General features: G+C 38.9%; 1 protein-coding gene across 11 annotated transcripts in view; it reads right to left on the bottom strand.

The window, feature by feature from the left end:
• Window positions 1–22,149, bottom strand: part of LOC124171709 (rho GTPase-activating protein 190) — a 647,547-nt gene that overhangs the window by 583,020 nt on the left and 42,378 nt on the right. For all 11 annotated transcript variants that reach the window (XM_046550979.1, XM_046550973.1, XM_046550982.1 and 8 more), the window contains exon 6: window positions 1,425–1,634. In XM_046550979.1, the coding sequence (XP_046406935.1) occupies window positions 1,425–1,634 (210 nt within the window). The remainder of the gene's footprint in view (window positions 1–1,424; window positions 1,635–22,149) is intronic.

Genomic DNA, 22,149 nt, shown 5'->3' with positions numbered 1-22,149 from the left:
GAACGAGTACCACAGGCATCATAATGTAAAAGCAATGTGGTGGGACTACTGTATAGTTACCATTTAGTATACTGTCAGGTTACAGATTTGTGGAGAAAATTGCTACCCGTATTTAAGTATCTATAAGATATATTTGTTACCCTTTCACAGCCATTGTCACCTTATAAATGAAACACTATTCAAGGTAGAGGAAACAAGGATACTGGGTCAGACGCATAGCATGATGAAACTGAATTTTTGCTCTTGGCCATGAAGAGAAGCGGTGAGCAAAGAAAAGAGAAGAAAAAGAAGAGGGTAGACCAAAAAGCATGAAGTAAGGACAGCAGGCTGCTAAAAGAAGATAGAGAAGAGAGGAAGTAGTGAGAGCTGGAAAACAGCCAGGTGATGATAAACATTTGACACTACCCCTGATGGCAGATGACATCACAATCTGAGTGAGCAGGTGAAGTGCAAAACTAACCTGGCATGGAATGACCCTTTCCTCTGCAGCTACATTCTGAAATTGTAAATGCCATCATGCATCCTAGGTGTACTATCCAAGAGAATTTAAAGCAGACAAATTTGACAATGTGCGCAGACCTCATTATACAGAGCATTGGGCATAGAGAAGGACATGGGTGAGGCAAAAATGAAAAACATTAGTGCCAAACTGCTTGCGACTTCTCCAGGCTCCCCATGTTTACCAAAGTGACACAGCCACATTTGCAGCCCATCACTCAAATATAGCACTTACTTCTACAGAACCTCAGAATCATCAATTCCCATTCTTTTAAGAAAAACAGGATATTGATGATAGCACAGCATACTAAGAGAGCATTTCTACAACAAACAGTCTGCATTATTATTTTCCATATCCTGCCATTCATGTTCAATCATATGCTTCAGCTTGTGATGTGTGAATAAGGCCCCATTTAGTAATTTATATGTACCATTGAATGAGACCTATGAAGCTTATTTCAAAGGTCATACACCATAATGCTTGAAATGCCATCTTGTATGATCTATCCTTAATTTATAAGGAAAATTGGAAAGAAAGTTGGCACCTGAATAGGCTTACAAACTAACACCAACCAGCTAATACCACTTATTTAAAATTCTCATTCTAAAGTGCATGTTAGAAAAAATTTGAATCAAAGTCTAAAAATGTGAGTGAGATGTTAGAAATAACACATTTTCAGAGAAGCCTACCAAAGTTTTTTCAAGATTTTACCACTAGTCGTAAGGCTAGCATTCATGGGTTTATCTAACACCTTAACTTCAATCATACTTCTCAAAGAAATGGTGCAACATGAATTTATGAGAATATGGCAATAAAACTTAAGGAACAACAAACAAACAAGCATGCAATCCAAGGAAATTGACTAAAATCATTTTCAAACAAAAACTTTTATATCTATCACTAATTTCCACTTGAAATGACTTACTCTAATCTCTTCTGTTCTTGCTGGAGGGCATTCACATGATTTTTATAAACTGTTTCTGCCTCACTGGTATCTAGAACTTCATATGGTATCCTGGTTTCACTTGAGTCAACAAAATCACATTCAGTCCATGGAATATCCTCAGGGCACTCATAAAAATATTGATTGAAGTCTGGATGCTCCTTGATGTGCTGCTGTACTGTTGGCCAGTCACTAAGAGGATAATGGGAAAAAATAAATTACAGGAAAAGAACAAAATTTTCATAAAGCATAATCTACACCATTCCGTGGAAAGATGTTTCTGTCAGAAGGTAAACATTGACAGAATCAATTTCTTTCCATATACTTTTCCCAATGACTGGGATTTCGTCACCTTTTAAGCTTGGAATAATTCCATTGAGAAGGAAAATCAGGCATATTCAGGCTTGGTTATGCACCAACCCATTAAAATACTTTCCAAGATTTTTTCATTTTTTTCATATTTCATAGACAAATTTCTCCTCTTTACAGAGATAGCATAAAACCAATAGGTCACCATGTTCAGTTATGTTACTCATTGGAGATCATAAATAACCAAGTTGAGGGGGCCAGAGGTATACTTCATGTAGCCAAATTCATTAATTGTGGGCCCACACTTATGAACTTTAAAAATAAATTCAAGCCATTCTCACTGCAGAAATATCATGGAAGTTATTATATATCCTCTTGAGGGATGGAAAAAAATGTCTGAAAACCTTTAAAAAGAGCTACGTGAAAATCAACCATGAAAATTGCTACCTTCCTCCATTTCAGAGCCTGCCTCCTCTGCCAACTTCAAAAGAATTCCTCACCTAAGATGCTGAAATGAACGCAACAATTCAACTATCTTTCACACAGTTAAGAGGTTATTTTGTCATCTCTAATTTGTACATTCATAAACTTTGCCTATTTTCATAGCAAATTTTTCACCTCACTTCAGAATGTAAACCAGAGATATTTTCAGGGACAAGCCAAACAGTGGAGAGATGGTATCTTCCTTCTGCTTGGGCAAGGCTTCCTTTCAAATACTGTTGAAGTTGTGGTCAAAATCGGAATGGGGATGCTAAAATAAAATAAAGGCTTTGTACTTTCCACACTGTCTTAATATTTTGCAACCGGTTTCGATGTGTTCTGAGTCATTTTCAAGCTTGACTGTCTAGGCCTAACCTCAAGATGCCTAAGTCAGTATGATATAGCCAAACTGTCATAATAATTATCTGCGGTTGACCTACCACCCTGAGAACCTGAATGGAGCACATAGTATGCTTTTTGACTTACCTTTATCTACTTTAGCTCATCAGCATGGACAAAGTGATCAGTGAACATTGACAACTTCTTTGATTTATATTTGGGTTGGAGTTCCCTGGTGTATTTCAAAGGGGTTTGCTCCGTGCATGAAAGGCATCGAAATTGGCATCTCGTAATTATAGTCTGAGAAATTCAGGAAAGAGGAATTTCAGCTCGAGCATTCACGTGTGATTATTAAATAAACCACACATCACATTTTAATTAGACATGGGTCGAATAGCAGATTTCTCAAACTCGAATATCGAATTCGAATATCAAATCTAGTGATGGGTCGGTACGATTCCTTGATTCTTCGATTCTCGACCAAGAACCGGAATCAAAAATGAGTACTTGCCAAGGTGAAAAATCGGTTCCGATTCCAGCAGTGCTTGAAAGCACAAATTTATATATGACCGCGTTTCCAACAGTCATTTGAATTTTCGCACCAGGTAATTGTAAAAACAAAACACATATCTTCTTGGGATGTGTGAGTACTCGAAAATTCGAGTCGAGTAGTTGATACTCGACTCGAGCGTTTCGAGTAGCATTACGAATGTCGAGTCGAGTAGTTAAGGATACAGAGCTTTCGAGGCTAGTAGGTCCAGCAATCTGCCGACAGGAAACGCTATCATGAAACTCCTGTAATAATACAGTTTTTAAAGCTGATAAGTCATTCTAATGCCTTGGCCTGGTAGTTTCAGTTTGCCGAATGCACTAAATAGTTGTCGACGTGGGCGCCGAATACCTTTACGCAATCCATGGCAGCCGATCGTCTTCCGACCCAGCGCACACTGGTCCGAAATTAGAAAAAGCTGGAATTAAGTCCAAAATGACCTTTTTGGGGATATAGACTTGAAAATTAGCGGTAATACTCATAAATCATTACCAGATATAGATTTATATGCCATTTTACATGAATACCACCCTTTAGTGATGATACAGTGGCCCAAACATGACCAACTTTTCAAAACCACATACGATCTCGTTAATCCTCGAAATTTTTTAAATTTATCCAGGTGGTGTTGCGTTGGTATGATTTTTATGGAATAAAAAACGCAATATTCCTTTCACCTGGTGCTTTGCCTATACTTTCAATGACTTTTGAGGATTTTGGCTCTCATCTGTCTGCTTTTACAACGCAAAATGGCCGACCCGTTTTTCACGTGAAATTTGACATAAAGTAGACATTATCTTTCGTTTACGAAAAAAATAACTCGGAAAATTTGAATCACAATATAAAGTAGCGATTTATAAAGAGTACTAATTAGAAATCTTGGAAAAAAAAATTGCCACAAAGGAAATAAGAGCGATTTTTCAATCGTGTGTCAAGGCTGAGCTACACGCCGCAGAACTCTGAGGCTTGGTAACCGAGGCCGATTTTTCAAGTTCTGTAAAACTTCAGTCTTTAAAATTGTCATTTAAAACATGGATTATCGTCTTCATTGACATAAAACACTAAACTGAGGATGTTAAATAGGATATGCATAGATCGATTTGACCATTTAGCGCATTACTCACATGAAATTACTAAGGATTGGATATTTTTCGGAACCATCCCGCGCATAAGAAATATGGCTCGGGTATTGAAGTTAAGTAAAGAGAGAAAGTCGACATGCTTAAGAGAGAGAAAAATGAACTGTTTCCGTGAAAGGCAACAATTGTTAACCGATCAGTTAACCAATGTTATGTTATATATATACATATAACAAACATATGTTAACCAATGTTAACCAATCGGTTAACCGATACTCTTTTCCCTTTCCATCTTCGCCGAGGTGAGTCACGTGGAAAGGGGAGTTTTCACATCACAAGGCTCTTTTAGCCTTTTTTATTACTGCGTCCGTCTGATGTGATATTCATTTGTAGCCTTCAGTTTCTTTCTTCAACTTAAAAAAAGCAAGAGTTTTTAAGGTTAATTAAATGACGTGAGAAGTATAGAATTTTTTTGGCTCTACAAAACTAAAGCTTAGTTCTATAGTTCCTTCGCTTCGTCCACTTGAATTCCATGAAGATTTAAGATCCATAAAAATCGTTGATATAATTTTTAATAAAAATTCCAATGTTTCCAAAATCTTGCAAATTTGGTCACACAAGTGCGTACCAAAAGGCAATTTTCTGCAGGCAGTAATACTGTAACATGGAGACGTCAAAACCTGCTGGCTGAGCATGTAGAATAATTGGTTTTTCTGTATGAGAATTTAAAAGGGCCAAATATTACATGACTCACATACGTAGTATATAACCTTTACTATAGCTGTGAAAATGACTGTAATCAGGGCTCTCCCTTGTAATTAGGATACATATATATGGTCGACATATTACTTGGGGTTAATTAATTTCAATTGTGCCAATGGAACTATTGAAGAGACATTAATTTTCATTCATCTTTTACTTCTGACAATAACCATCAACAATCCCCATTATATTTTCCTTCTTACATTATGCTAGACTTTCACCATAGAAAATTGGAGTAGAATATATTGTAGTATGCATTGCTGTATTGCCTGGTTCAGAAATTATCATACTCGACTTGATACTCACGAGTAATTTTCAACTCGACTCGAGATCAAAAAGTGCTACTTGCACATCCCTATTATATTCCGAAAGAGCAAATGCAGACTAGGGAGCCTGTGACAGCTATATGGTCATGATACAGTGATTCATTTGGAGAAGTACCCAAAGTCACCATAGCAAACACTGTTGAAGCTGAAGTGGAAGCTTAGTTATCAGAGATGAATGCACCACCAAATTCCTTCCCTGGGAAATACTGGAAGACTTGTATCTCCTATCCAAGGCTGAAAGTATTAGCGAAGAGGTTTCTTGCCATACCGCCATCCACTGTGTTCAGTGAAAGACTTTTTAGTTCGGCGGGAAAAATATGTTATGTAAAACGAAACAGGCTTTATCCTGACAGAATGAAGATGCTTTGCTTTCTGAGCAAAAATGTAAAGTCTGTAAAAGGAGACTAAATTTGTGAGACATTATATAATTTGTGAGACATGGTTGTAAGCTCATTTCAGATACATGAAACCAAGGTATGGCATGATTGTGGCATATGAATGTAATCTAATCATCCCCTCCACAATTTACGGATACAACCATCCACTAAATGTCTTATATCCTTGCCTTGGGATCACCGCAAAGCTAGATGCAGATGAAAGAGATATCGCAGCTGAGTGTCCAGCACATTGTAACGTTATGCTTAAAGAATTACCAGAGGTTTCTAACGTGATCATCCATGTTTTACAAGGATTTCATGCCTTTTATTGTAAACCTTTGAGCAAATACTACATGGAAAACCCACCACCACTTCCTCAACACAGCACTCATCAGCCCAGGCCCCATCATCACAATCTTGCGACTGCTCAGATGGTGTCTTTATGGTGCCACACTGCGTATGATATGGTGTCGCCTGCACATCTATTTCCGAAGTCACCATCTATTTCTTCCCCTGCATTGATAGTTCAACAATATTTTATCCTCTGAGGTGACTACTCTAGGTGCTTACAAACGTTTAACTGCAATAACGCAAAATTTCCCATATAGCATCATGTGAGCATTCATAGCCTTGCAGACTTACTTTTTCTACCATAAATATAAGGAAGTAGCGTGAAATCAAACTTGATGGTAGAAAGGATACTGTGGCCCACTCCTGAAATAGAGCATCCCCTGCCTTTTTTTCCCTTCACAGTACCTTCCTTCTATTGCACAGGAATAGCCTTGGTTCAACTGCTTTGCGTAGGTTGTGCACAACTTTGCCCATCAGCACCCCAAACGTAAAAACTCCTTATTGACCAGCGTTTTCTTCTTTCCCTTTATTTGGATTTGTGGTTCAGCAGCATTGACGCATCAGCATCAAACCAGAGCTTAAAAAAATATCCTAGGATGTAAGATTTTTCTGTGCAAGACCATACGTACATTTCTTCCCAAAACTATGTTCTTACTAGCTTTCTAATTTCTTGAATGGAATAGAAAAGGACTTTTGATAAACATTTGAATTTGATAAACATCTTTTCTCACACTGCACTATCTTGAAGCAATTATCTCCTTGTGTTGCCATGCTGAGGAAACAACTTATTATTTAATGATGGTAAAAAAAATGCAAGACAGCAGCAGTTGCTTAAAGTGTTTAATAATATCCATCACCTACCATTTGAATCCCTCTCGTACCTTTATATGTCACACCCCACCAAATTTCTCAAGACAATACAAAATTATTGAAGCTACCTAAAGCTCCTTCATTTTTGTTACTACCGCAGTACATTTAAGAAATTTGGAGTAATAAATATTATTACATTCAATCCACGGCCGGCTTTAAACAGGCCGGAGGGATGATATTTGGCAACAACGCGGAGGAGGCTTATTTATTATTTGTTTATCATTCTACAACAGTGGACTCGTGGTGAATAAGATACTCGACATGACTCGTTCGAAGTTAATTTTCTTCCTCTAAACCCTATTTTTGCAGGAGATGACGTTAGAAAATTCATTTTTAACCTATCATATTAGAGTAGTCGAAGGTAAGTTATTTATTTGTAAGTTAAAGCGTTGGAAGATGATGAGCTCATACTCAATCAGTTTGACCTCCTGGAAATTATGAGCAAACCAATATTAATCACTGCCGAGGAATATTCGGGTCTCAATTACAGTGCAACCTCGATATAACGACACCCCACGGTGCACTAATAAACACTCGCTATAGCGAATTGTCGCTTTACCGGAGGTGGAGCAAATAATAGCCAATATACCTGTTGTGAACAGATATACAGGAACAGGAGTGGTGCGGCGACAGATAAACATCTATCCGATAAACGTAAGCATAAATCCAGACGAAAGGCGATGTTTTTTGCATCACTAAATTTCCTTACTCGAACAACGACTAACTATTCAAACCATTTATAAGCGCCGCACTGAATAAAAATCATGGAAAGCATTGTTTCGTCAATCATTATGCTAATGCACAACCGAAGAAGTCATTTTTCTATGCACTTAATTAGTTCATTTACGTGATCATTCTATTATTTTGGTATTTTCCACTGAAAATTCAAAAATTAACTGACAAAACAGTATCGCGGTTATTTAATGCCTCAAAGGTTTCCATTGGTGTATGTTTATTGTTTCTGTACGTTAACCGGCAGTGAAGTGAAATAACGCATTACATTTGTTTCTACCGGTGGAAGGTTGTATAACGTTCCCGCCTTGGAAGACTTTTTCTATCAGATAATGTAATATCTTCATCATCTACGGTAAAAAGTTTGCTAAGCTTGAAAAAAGACGTGATTAAAATTACCGTTGTTGAAAAAAAGTTTCTTTTTGAGTGTTACGCTCGCGACGTATTTGAAATGATACACCGAGTTTACCACGGCACTGCAAACGAGAGTTAGTTGTTCTGTGAGTTCTTCCAGCGGCCACCAGGGGATGCTCGGCTACCCACGTAACAAAAGAGAGCGCCAGTACGACTCCGACCAATGACCCGAATAGTTCACCCTTGTAAATCCGCAACGGAGAATAAATACGTCCATCCGGACAATTCACGCTGAGTATCATTGCTTCGTACATCCTACATCATCGCTAAGGCGCACTACCTACCTTTAGAGGCATCATTGCAAGAAATACCTCATACTGCAAGGGTTTTGTCGGGGAGTTGTATGTAAAAAAAAGTTCCGTTTCGTCTATGTTATATGACGCGGGGAATACTTCTAAAGATACTTATGATCGGAGTCCTCTCTTCCACGACTTCAGGTTTACATCGCAGGCATCACCAGGGGAGTTGTGAGGGGAGATAACGCTTTGGTGCTTCGCATTAGTATAATCAACCTTCCGCACTCTTAAAATTCTCGATTCGCAATCTATCCCTAAAATACTCCGCTTCAGGCTTGGGCGTAGCCCCTTTCTCAGAAGTTCCCGCAGATTTGAATGGGCAAAACCACCCGAACAAAGCTCCTCATAACTCTTCATCGTCTGCATTCCTTGGGCGCTTTTGTTTTTTTTTAATTTTGCAAAGCGAATAGGAAGATAAATTAATTTCGACACTCATATTACTCCTTTATTTTTATTTTCTCGCTTAGACGTGTTTGGTGTTTTTTGGCCATGGTGACTGCCATCAAATGCTTTCTATTCACGCAACTCACGGACGTGCGGGTATGCTGCCGACTGCTTTCTGCCGCCCGAGGAACAAAAGAAGATTAAGCATTCGCGAATGCTAATGCCACAATATTTTCACCAAAATTAACTACTTATTTATCGAACGACAGTTTACCACATAACTTTGAGACTGAGCACTCCATTAACTTCATTTCTAACAGATCGCTAGCAATTACAGAGGTTAAGGAGTCTTGATGAAAGTCTTCCGGCGGTGAAACCCTCGCTATGGCGAGAGCCAACACCAAAAGGGTCTCGTAAAAACGAATTTTTTAACACGCTTATTGTAGGGTCAATTGACGGTGCATCGGCTATCTCTCGTTATAGCGGGAGTGTCGCTATAGCCCGTACTCGCTTTAACGAGGTTCCACTGTACGTTTGTGGGTAGGCTGTCAGGAAGGCATTGCAGCACTTAACCATTGATATATGTGCATGTTCATTTATTTCAAATGAGGGTAGTGAAGACGCTTATTTCATAGACTTTACACGGCACACGGAATTACGCAATCTGACGTACATGCGAAGGCGCAATCAAAATTTCGTCGTGTAAAGCGGTGAATTGCTACAACACATGCGAGAATGCGTGGATGCGAGACGGCAAAATAGCCCATGTTCTATTTTCGTTAGAACAGGGGCTATTTTGCCGTCTCTACTTACTACTTCCTCGGCATCACAGCCCGGTATGGGCTTTGGCCTCCGTCAAGACGCCTGTCCATTCTCTCCTGTTCTGCACTTTCTCCCACCATCTGACAATCCTCATAGCCTTTATGTCTTCTTCCACATCCTGCATCCATCTTTTCCTTGGTCTTCCTCTTTTCCTCTTTCCATCCATATTTCCATGAAGAATCTTTTTAGGCATCCTTTCTTCACTCATTCTTTTTACATGACCTAGCCAAGCTAGCCGCTGGGTCTTCACAAATCTCACTATGTCTTCGTGTCGGATAATATTTTCTATTTCCTTGTTTGTTCTTATCCTTCAAGTTACCCCATCTGTCACGGGACCATATATCTTTCGCAAAATATTCCGTTCAAATATCCACAGAGCTCGCTCGTTTCCAGCGGAGATGCTCCACGTTTCTGCTCCATATGTCACGACCGGTCTGATAAGTGCCTTATAGATCTTGAATTTCATCTCCTTAGATAGAAGAGTTGTCTTCAGGAGCTTAATATTAGCAAAGTAAGCCCTATTTCCAGCCATTATCCTCTTGTTGATCTCTTCTGTCATTGAGTTCTTACAGTTTAAATTAGTACCGAGGTAGCTGAAATATTTTACATTTTCAAAGTTGTACTGCCCAAATGTAACGTTTTGAGTCTATCTTCTGTCTTCTGTGGTCGACATTTTCATGTATTTCGTTTTTCTCTCATTGATTCTGAGCCCTATATTCTTACTCTTCTGTTCTAAGATTTTGAATATTTCTTTCAGAGAATCCATATTCCGTGCCATTAGAACTATGTCGTCGGCATGGGAACATGCCTGAGTAGATTTATGCACAATTGTCCCCTCTAACCCCAGTTCTTTCATGGCTTCATGTAGACACAGATTTAATAGTACTGCTGATAGAGAATCTCCTTTTCTTACTCCAGTTGTTATCTTAAAGGCTTCACTAGTCTTGCCCCCGATATAGGCCTTAGCTTGAGATCCTTCCATAGTCATATTTACCAACTTAGTTTTTTTGGTATTCCAAATCCCTCCTTCACTAGTCTTGCCCCCGATAAAGGCCTTAGCTTGAGATCCTTCCATAGTCATATTTACCAACTTAGTTTTTTTGGTATTCCAAATCCCAAATGCCTTCAACATTTTTCTTCTATTGACACTATCAAAAGCTTGCTGGAAATTAATGAAAAATATATGTAGGTCAATGTTGTACTCATAACATTTCTCCATGCATGCATGTCTCATTACAAAGATTTGGTCGGTTGTTCCTCTTCCCGGCCTGAAGCCACATTGGTATTCACCAAGGATTACTTCAGCATACGTGTTAAGTCTCCTCTGCAGTATACCAGAAAGTATCTTATAAGTGACATTTAGTAATGTGATTCCCCTATAGTTGCTGCATTGCAATTTATCTCCCTTCTTGAATATAGGGCAAATTAAACCAATCTTCCATTTCTCAGGCATCTCTTCTTTCTCCCATATTTCACATATCAGTCTACGTAGGTTCTTTGTTAAATTTTTTCCTCCATACTTGATTAACTCCGGTACAATTTGATCTTCCCCGGGAGCTCTCCCATTCCGCTGCCGTTTCAATGACTCCTCCGCCTCCTCAATTGATGGCCTACTAATACTGGTGTCCACCCTCATGTCCAACATTTCTCCATCCTCCTCATCTATCTCATTGACATTCAGCAATTTAAAGTACTCGGCCCATCTTCCCATTACTTCTTCCTCTGTTCCAACCAACCTCCCATTCTTATCCTTACATGCGTTTGTTCTTTGTTGAAATTTATTCGTCATCCGTTTGATTGCCTGGTATAACTTTCTACTTTCATTTTGTGCGTTCAGTTCCTCAATCTTTTCCACATACCCTTTTAAGTGCTGTTTTTTCTTTTTTCCTGGTATTTTATTTGCTTGTCTTCTGCTTTCTTTATATCTTTCGAAATTTTGTCTCGTCTCTTTCTGGATGGTGTTTCTTCGATCCGTATTCTTCCTTTCTATAGCTTTTCTGCACTCATTATCAAACGATTCTTCATTCCTTGTTCTCTATCTTTCTCCTATGGTCTCCTTTGCAGCCTCTTCCATAGCCTTCTTTATATTAAGCCATTTTCTCTCTATCGAGTCATTTACACTCAGGTTCTCTGCTCCTTCTTCTAGTTTCTTACCCAGGATTTCCTGATATTAGGCAACAATTTTGCCGTCCCGCATCTGTTATAGCAATTCATCGCTTTACACGACGCAATTTTGATCGCGCCTTCGCACGTACGTCAGATTGCGCAATTCCGTGTACCGTGTAAAACGGACTTATTTCTCCTTGTATGTCTGTAATAAGTGTTGGTCTTCATGCATTGGCCATTATGATGACTCTAGCAGAACCCAAGTATGACGCTACATTTCTTAAAATTATCCTCCTTGACGATAATTTAAGAGGAATTTATGAAGACAGATGTTTTCAGTGCAATGTATCGAACAGTTATTTTTTTGCAAGATTTATTAAAACTCTGACAAATGTATTTCTAAATAATTATACTAAAGTGAGGAATAACAGATTGGATGTCGCTAGACACACTTCCAATAAGAGAAAATACTCTACAATTATGTGACTGCTTTCAATTCGGTGACTATATATTTCAATAAAATCATCTGTTTTATACATAACTAATTTGTGTCATTCCTGTCTGCTCCTGCTTCACAATCATCAATGGATGCACAATTATGCCGAGGTAAGTAAAACAGCAGTTTTTTAGTGGATTTCCTTGCCGCAAAGAGATTTCTTTTGCCGATATTCTACGCCGAAACAATACTCTTGATTGCAGGTGAGAGCAATCCCGCAGGCCTCCTAGATGACGGGCGCGCGAAGTTGCCACATCGGTCACTCCGGCCTGTTTAAAGACGGCCGTGTTCAATCTCACATGAAAACTAAGTATTCTGGCATCTGTGACTTTCAAAACTACTATGATCCTTTTCAAATACGTAGTAATTGCCCCAGTCATCCAAGCTTGGAATGTTTCAAGCGGCAGGTGGTGGGTCTTACGACACTAGGGATTTGGCATGGGGAGAGAGAGAGAGACCCAGGCGTTGCCATTTTTCTCAAGTCTCTGTAAGGTCATCGAAACAAAAGACTGTGAAAAACCCTCTTCTCAATTGAGTATGTGCACCCGGGAGGAATACGATTGAAATGCAGTTTATTCGATAAAGTGTATCGTAAATATCATTACTTTCGATTAACAGCATTAACTGTTGCTTAGTTTGTTTAATAATTAATATTTAATATGTATCGTTTTCGCAACGATATTGGGCAGACTAAAACGCTCACCTATTGGCTCCTCGGTATGTGACGTCATTCTGTTCTATCTCATCAGCGTGCAAGGTGTTCATCGTGTTATGATCGTGCTTATGATACAATAAACTACGCGTGCATTGGAAAAAGTTGGTGGATCTGATATGTGTAAAGGGAAATACGTTCAAGAGCTTATCATGGCATCAGGTTTCGTGAAGGTTTCTTCAAATAATATCCCGAAGGTGGATACTTCAATGATTGACCGCGCTGATTATGTTGGACTATACCTACATGCCTCGGCACAAAGTTTTAATGTTGAACTGGAGCTTTTTTGTTGTGTTGCCTCATTCATAATAAAGAGCAGTCGACGGGAAACCTCATCGGAAATTAGGTCTAAGTGAATTAAGTAAGATTGTTTATAGTAGGTAATTGGCCAAAAGTTTGTTAGCACGATTCGAAGGTTTACGGAAGTAAAAGTGCCGGTACGTACGAGGGCCGTTTTTTTTTCAACCTCCGATCGCTGTGCAGACGCTATGCGGGCAGCAGGAAGCGGGCATGCGCTGTAGGCGACTGCGCAGCTCTCATACTACACACTCCGCCATTGTTGACATTCAGGCGTCAGTCGGCATTTTGCTACAGCCACGTAAACATGTCCGCCATTATTGATGCTCCCGCCAAGTGTGAATTGCGAAGTGTGATTCGTTTTTACAGGCTGAAGGCCATAGTGCTGCAGAAATCCATCGGAGAATGAGTCGTGTTTATGGGGAAAACTTCATGAGTGATGGTGTTGTGCGTGAATGGTGTCGAAAGTTTAAAGATGGCCGTAATGATGTGCATGATGAAGGGGGCCAAGGACGCAAATCTGTCATTTCAGATGACCTGGTTAAACGAGTTGACAGTAGGGTTAAAGAAAACCGCAGATTCTCCATTACTGCTTTGTCTACGGAATTTCCAGAAGTTTCAAGGTCTGTTTTGTACTCGATTGTTACTGAGCAGTTAGGCTACAAAAAACTTTGTGCACGTTGGGTCCCAAAAATGTTGACAGACGGCCACAAAACTGGACGAATGGCGTCAGCTTTGGAGTTTCTTGAGCGTTATCATGATGAAGGAGGCAACTTTTTGAAATCAATCGTGACTGGGGATGAAACCTGGATTCAATACGACACACCGGAAACAAAACAAAAATCACAACAATGGATGCATTCAAATTCACCAAACAAACCAAAGAAATTCAAACAAACCTTCAACAACAGAAAGACTATGGCTACTGTGTTTTGGGACCAACAAGGTGTGTTGCTTGTGGAGTTTATGGAGCCCGGAACCACAATCACTGCAGCTGTTTATTGTGAAACTTAACAACGTTTGCGTAGAGCCATTCAGAACAAATGAAGAGGAAAGCTGACCGCTGGAGTTGTTCTGATCCATGACAATGCCCGTCCACACACTGCTGGAGCAACTCAACGGGTTCTCGAACAACTTGGATGGGACATTTTCGATCATCCGCCATACAGTCCTGACTTAGCACCCAGTGACTCATCTTTTTCCTGAACTGAAGACGTGGCTTGGTGGGAAGCGCTTTCAAACCAATGAGGACCTTAAAACCAACGTCAAGGACTACATGAATTCATTGGCGGCAACTTTCTTTGAAGAGGGCATTGAAAAGCTTGTCCACAGATATGACAAATGTCTCAATCTCTTTGGCGAATATGTCGAAAAATAACCATAAGTGTACCAATCTTTTGGTAATAAAATTATTGTTTTAGATGAAATTGTCTTTTATTTATAGCCTATTGGAGGTTGAAAAAAAAAACGGCCCTCGTAGATAACTATCAATATTTGTATTGTTATCATTTCAAATACCGATCATAATTTAATTTATCTATTTAACTATTTTCTATTCTATTATTATTTAACCTACTCACTCCCGAAAAATAATTTTTCATATTCAGTTATGGCCCGTGTTGACTGGATGAATATCCATAGTTCATTATTGAATTAATAATAATAATAATCTTTATTCATCCACGGCGAGGATTGGCCCTCGCAGATGTTGTCAAGTTATTGTATAGAACACAATTTATAAAAACATTCAATACAACGAAAACATTCAAAACATGTACATTGGATCAAAACATTAGAAACACATACATTACAAAGATTACATTTATAATAAAAGAGAAGAAAAGTCCAGCTCAAAATATTCATGAATTGAGTACAGTGGATTATTGCACAGCCACTTTTCCAGCACATTCTTCAATCTTGTAATGCTCACTGATCTGGCTTTGCTGGGTAATTTATTAAATAGTTTTACTCCTTAATTGTCAGACTGGTTGTTGGTCTTAAAGAGCCTGCAGTAATTAATATTTAGGTTATTTTTAGCCCTGGTGTCATGAGAGTGGATGGTGGATCGTATGGGGTAGGTTTCTAAGTTATCTTTAATGTGCACAATGCTGCGAAACACAAAAATGCTGTAGATGGTGAGGATATGAAAGTTTTTAAAAATTGGCCTGCAGTGGTCACGGGGCCCAGCACCACTCAGAATCCTCACTGCTTTTTTTGCAGTTTTAGAATTTCTTTGGTTTCATGAGCATGTCCCCAGAGTCGAACACCATAGGCAAGAATACTATGAAAAAAAGCAAAATAGGCTAATCTCATGTACTTTTCATTGACACAGGTTTTAAGTTTCCTCAATGAGTACAAAGCCCTAGAGAGTTTTTTGCTGACTAGGAAAACATGTGAATTCCATGTCAATTTAGCGTCAATATTAAAGCCTAGAAGCCTGACAGGATCATTGTTTAGCTCAGTGCTTTTAAGACAGCATGTAAGGTGTTGTGTCTTGTCATTGTTCAGAAAGAGATTATTGGCTGTAAACCAGAGTTGAGAATCTTCTATTGCCTTTTTTGTAAGAAGTCTGACTTGGCTAGGAGTAGTGCATTTCTGCACAAGAGTGGTGTCATCAGCATATATCATGCAGTCCATAGAAAGATTGTAAGGTAGGTCATTGATTAGAATAAGGAACAAGAGAGGACCAAGGACGGACCCCTGCGGAACTCCATGTTTCACTGGAAGAAAATTAGATTGGTCACAGTTTACTTGTACCATCTGCTTTCGATCAGTGAGGTAAGAGGTCATGAATTTCAGCTCACTGTTATGAAAGCCATAGTATTGGAGTTTTTGCAGGAGGGTAGAATGATTGACGCAGTCAAAGGCAGAGGTTAAATCACAAAGTGTGAGTGAGACACATTGCTCGTCTTCAAATGCCCTTGATACATTTTTTACCACTGACTCAACTGTCAATTCAGTGGACTTCCCAGGGCGAAATCCAAACTGGGAAGGGGTGAAGAGATTGTGTTTCTCAAAGTGTTCTAGAATTTGTGTATAGGCAATAGTTTCTATTATTTTAGTGATCACTGATATGATGGTGATGGGCCTATAACTGTTGGGAAGAGTAGTGTCTCCTTTTTTGAAGACTGGTATGACCTTGGAATATTTTAAGGAGTCTGGGAAGTATCCAGTGGAAAAACAGGCATTAATAATAATAGATAGAGGATGAGCTATTATATGTATTATGGACTTAATCAGATCATTAGAAAGCCCATTGATGTCACCACTGGTGGAATTTTTAAATTTTTTTACTACATTGAAAATATCCCTCGTACTAATCCATTGCCACTGAAATTTTGGAGGGGATATCAGGTGTTTATTGAGTAGTGCTAAGGCATCACACCTGTTGTTTATGATTTTTGATAATGTGGCGTCCACGGAATTGACAAAGTGATTGCTGAAGGTATCGGGATCAATAGTAATAGGAGATCTGTTTCTAGTAGTGCCTATTTCCCTATTTATCACATTCCAGGCAGCTTTAAATTTATTAGAGGCACTATTAATGAAACCCATGTTCGCATTGTGTTTCGCTTTTATTGCTGTGGAATGGTACTCCTTATTCAATCTTTTATACACTTGTTTAAGATCCTCAGTGGGTAGTCGCTTATGCTCATGATGGGCGTGAAGTACACTTTCCTTGCGTATTTGGACCTCTGGATTGTTTGAGTGGCCACGTGATTTAAAGAATTTTCGGACTGGGACAGCTTTTCTGGGAAAGGATTCATTAAAAAGGGAGATTAAAGTTTCAAAGAACACAGAGAAATTTGAATGACTATCGTTGTGTGAGAGTAAGCTAGTCCAATCCACACCACCAAGCAGGCCTTAAAAGACTTCAAGGCCATGAATGGTGATTGGACTTACGTACCTAGTGCTGGATTCCCTAGGTGGACTATTGTTAATTGCAATCAACTGAAAGAGTATGGCCATATGGTCTGCAACAAGAGGATCGATGACAGTAAGGTTATATGCATGAACATTAAGAGTGGTTATCACATTATCAATACATGAATTGTTCCTCGTGGGTTCACTGTTTACACAATAGAGGTTGAAAGATCTCAGGAGATTAGACAGTTGCCTGCTACTCTTAGAGGAATATCTCATATCAATGTTTAAATCGACACCAATTACAATGTTGGCATTAAACTGCATTAAATGACGTAGTACCTTTTCAAGCTGTTCAAGAAACTTGTCAGGGTCACCATTAGGTGACCGATATAGGGAGAGAACAATGAGATTGTATACACACAGAAAAACAGCTGTGATTTCGAAGTGCAGTTCAATGCAGTACCTAGTAGTATCGATTACTTTAAATTGAAGGTTCTTTGATAAAAATATGCACACACCACCATGTATATGATGAGAGCGACAGAAAATTGAGGCAAGATTGAAACCGTCCACCTGATAAAGGTTACCTTCATCAACATGAAGCCAATGCTCACTGATACACAGAATATCACAATTTACTGACTTGAGAAATAGTTCTAATTTACTTATTTTATTGCGGAGACATTGTACATTTAGGACAGCAAGATTAATGAGTTCCTTACCAAATGTTGGCTCAAACTTTTTAATATGAGGAGCACTTCTTGTGATCGCCGAGTTAGGATTCCCTAGTCACAAAGTCTTCGGTTTCATTACACCCATCTGAGATCTTGTGACCAGTTTTTGGCTGCTGTCAGGTTTACCCGTTGCTTTTGGAACTGCAGCTACATTCAGGACAGCAGAGTACGTTGGAGCAGGAGAAGAGACAGTAGGAGCAGGTGACTGCGAAGCACTTGCAGTCGATGGATGGGAAGGAGGAGGGGGGAAATCTCTTTGGCTAGATTGCTCACGTTCTTTTGTAATTGTTGAAGCGTGAGTTGAAGCTCTAGGTTAATATCAACCTTCGAAACAGCCGTCGGTTGCATGCTGTCAGTGGAGCACCGATTACACAAAACAATCAAAGAATTAGAAATAATCACTTCGTACTCAATTCTAGAAAGACTACAGCACTTAAAATGCATAATGCAGCTACAAATACTGCACTTAACAGTTAGTGACTGGGTCGAAACACGATTTGAGCAGGAGCCACATATCAGAGAGCGACCGTTCGCGGCCATCTTAAAATGCTCTTCTTCCGCTTTTTGCCGCTACTGAACTGGGTTCTTCTTCTTCTGGGCTATTTAAGGTTTGAAACGTAAGCAAAAATAACTGAAGTTACATTTTGGTCCAGTCTAAGCAGTAATCTGATCTTAATTTCTTTAAAAATCGCACTTTTTATCGACGTATTTGTTCTTTCGTAGAATTAATGTATTCAAAAGCAGAGTTCTGATTATCTCAATGTTTCTACAAGTTATTTTCATTACGCTAACAGAGATATGCCAGTCAGATATACATTTGATAGGTTGAGGTTTATGAATAGCATTTGTGAGGTATATCTAAAAATAATGTTATTGAAAACTTTGTCCGGATGAATGATGGATATCTCTCTGGCTGGAAATCAAATGTTTGATGGTTAGATCAGACGATTACTTTTCATTCATTCGGTTTCAATATGCTTCTCGAAGCATTTGTTAGCACAATTTAAAAATTGGTTCATTTTACATTTCTTCACAGCATAAGTTTATAGCTTTTCAAGGTACAACGGTACAACTGTCTTGTTATGACTATCCATTAAGCGAGGAATCCCTGCACTCGGTGCATTTCAAAAAAGTAATGATAAAGCAAAAATGACTTGTGATACGTAATAATGAGCTTATTTCACATCCGATTTGGAAAATATTAGCATCACTGTGTTTGGAATTAAATTACAAACATTTGAATACCCAAACTATCACTTTTTATCGAAAATTAATTTTCCATTTTTTTTAGTTAGAAGTGCAGGTACTGTTACTAAGTTAGTTACTAATTAGTGACTTTTCACGAATTAAGTCGTACTATTTTCAAGGATCATCACTGTTTAAGTGTCTCTTAATTTTAATGTCACTTTAAATCTGCAAATGAACGCAAATGTGAGAACCGAGGAGTAAGAAATAAGATTTGGTAGTTCAAGGTAGAAAAGTTGATAGAGTCCTGTCGTCAGCGTAACCGAGAAATAAATGAATTAAAAGATGTAGATGATGGCATGTACACTAGGGTGGGCCGAAAAAAGGTTTTTTTTCCTGATCAAATTTGCCCTATGCGGGAAAGTTGCGAAATGATATAAGGATCTCGCACACAAAATTTTTTTCAAATCGGATAATATTAACCACTGCCGCCCGAGCTCTAAAGTTTAAAATTTTGCGAAAATTCAGGCTGATTTCAGAATCAAACGGCTATTAAGACGAATTTTATGAAAATATGGGATAATGGATATTATCAAAGAGTGGATACATGTTTATAGTTTATAAAAATGAAATTTAAAGTTTTTTTGACAAAATCTATGGTTAAAAAAATGTCTATGAATTAACAACAAAATTAGAGTGTAGACCACCCCCGCAACACAACTCATTTTTGCCTACATTTCTTAAACTCCATTTTGGTGGCTAATTTGCAGGTAAATTAATATTTATTTCGATTGAATTTCATTTCTTATCAAATAAGTCATCATATGGTAGTAAATAATCCCACAATAAGTTTTAATAAGGGAAATTATTTGAAATTAACATCAATCATAATGACGAATAACGTACCTGTGGAGCTATTTTCAACAAGAAAACAGCCAAGGCTGAGAAAAAACAGAACCTGAACACCAAGCATTTCACTAAGTATTTCTCTGCTAGTTTCGTAAAGAAACTACCCAGAACTCACCACGAGGAAGAGGCTACCATCGAATTCCACCCGTGTCCCCCCAACCAACCTTCCAAAGGGTTACGGAAGGATTGACGCAATGGTTAAAATAGAGGAAAAGCGTACCAGGTGTGGGGTGGAGTGCGTGATATTTGTTGCACCCGAAAATTTCATGGGTAATGATTTGCCCACTTATGAAGAGATGATGAAAATGTTTTTGTACTCTCGGTATATTGAAGAAGAAGAATAAAGTTAAAATACCATCATTTCTCTGCCGGGAATCGCGGAGACAGTGGCTTATGCCATTGAAGGCATTTGGCATAGATCCTCTATCCCAGTTGTTGGATATAGGCCAATTGTTTGACCAATTATTCAATATCATGGAAATAATCGCAATATTCTTCGATCTGTCAACAAGAATGCTTTCATTGATCTGAAGCAAGACTTCCTTTGTAACGCACGTCAGCTTTTTGATGTTGCGGCATGTAAATTGCTTTAGTGAGACTGATTTTGTTTGTGATATTCTATCGAAAATGCTTTGTTTAAAATGGGAATTCCCTAAGGACAGAGAAGTGGCAGGAAAATGAAGATAGGCGCCATCAATGTGCAGGAGACCAAAAATAGGAAGACGAGGCTTTGCAGGTTGGAAAGAAAAAAGGAACACCCGAATGTTCCACCCTATTTTGTCATAACACTTCAGTTCGGAAGACTCAGGTGATGAAATGACATTGAACGGAGAGTTATGTAATGCAAGTGAAGGAGATGATTTCATGGAAAAAGGTTAGTGTAAGTAATTTGAAATTGCCAAGATTTGCATCAACCTGTGAATAATTCTGCATATAAAACCATACCTTTGCAGCACTTGCATCTGCGCACCTAATAGATATCGGGTTGGTTACTCAAGGAGTCAATGTACTTTTTGTTGACAAGAACAAAGTTAGAAGGGAAAGAGAAAGATTGCGCACGTGTCTTCGGAGGAATGTGGGAACTGTTAAACTGCAAGCGCTTTACTTCGACGAGAGGAAAGACTCTGCTTTCGTTTAGAGCCAATCAAAGTGAAAAACAATAGGTGAGGAGCGTGTTACTCTCGTTCAAGAGCCCGGTTCACGCTACTTATGGCATGTCACCCCATGTGTCGGCAAAGCTATTGGCCTCTAAGATTCCATCATGAATTTTCTAGGGGAGGAAATTATCATTACCGATGGACTCCAAAAAATTGTGTGCGATGGAACTGAGGTTAACACCGGAAGCCATGCCGGAGTAATCAGGAGAATGGAAATGGCCCTAAGAAGACCTTTGCATTGGTTTGTTTGCCTGCTTCATTGCTATGAACTATCGTTCAGCACCGTCAGAAGAACTGATGACCATGGCAAAATTTGTTACCGAAGTTTCCGCTCCAATGCGGTTTTCAATAAAATTGAGACAATATTGAACAGAAGGCCCGAAGCATAATATGAACATGATTCTTCTTATGAAATATATAGATAGAGACATCAAATTACGCCGCTACTCTATGATTCAGGGAAATGTAATTCTGCTTGCAATGTTAGCCGATGAACGCAGACAAATTCGTGCAATGGCCATCACAAATAATTGAAATCGAAAGACACTCAGCAGGAGGAATCGAGGAAATTCGAATTTTTCAAAGCTAACCTTCGAAGGAGTGAAGAGTTCTCGGGATCGCCACCGGGTCAGGAACTCCATATCTGCCTACGTTTCGATGTCCGACTCGGTCATCGTCCTCAATGCTGTGAATGAACACTTCACAGCCCTTCACTCAATCCATTCGCCAGGAAAGCACAAAATCTTTTTAAACTTCGATGCTCAAAATTATATTGAATTGGTTGACTCGGAATCAAATTAGGTAAATCAACCACCAATAGTAGCAGGGATGACAAACAAAAACTTGGAAGACCTTGTTACGGAAAGATCTGTATTAGAAGTACCTTTTCCCTGCCATACACAAGCAGTTGGAAAGATAATACAAATGATAATGTTAGCATCAAAATCCATGTGCAGTATAGAACGCAGCCATGGATGGGCATTATCGTGCATAAGAGACGGAGAAATTCAGCCGAAATTCGAAAAAAAATCACAAAATAATTTTGTCAGAGTAATTGATGTCCTTTCACAATCGTGTCCTTCGGAAGGTTGGCTGGGGGGACACGGGTGGAACTCGATGGTAGCCTCTTCCTCGTGGTGAGTTCTGGGTAGTT

This window comes from Ischnura elegans, chromosome X, assembly GCF_921293095.1.
Source record: "Ischnura elegans chromosome X, ioIscEleg1.1, whole genome shotgun sequence".
Classification (NCBI taxonomy): Eukaryota; Metazoa; Arthropoda; class Insecta; order Odonata; family Coenagrionidae; genus Ischnura; species Ischnura elegans.
This window is presented reverse-complemented; position numbering and strand designations above follow the sequence as displayed.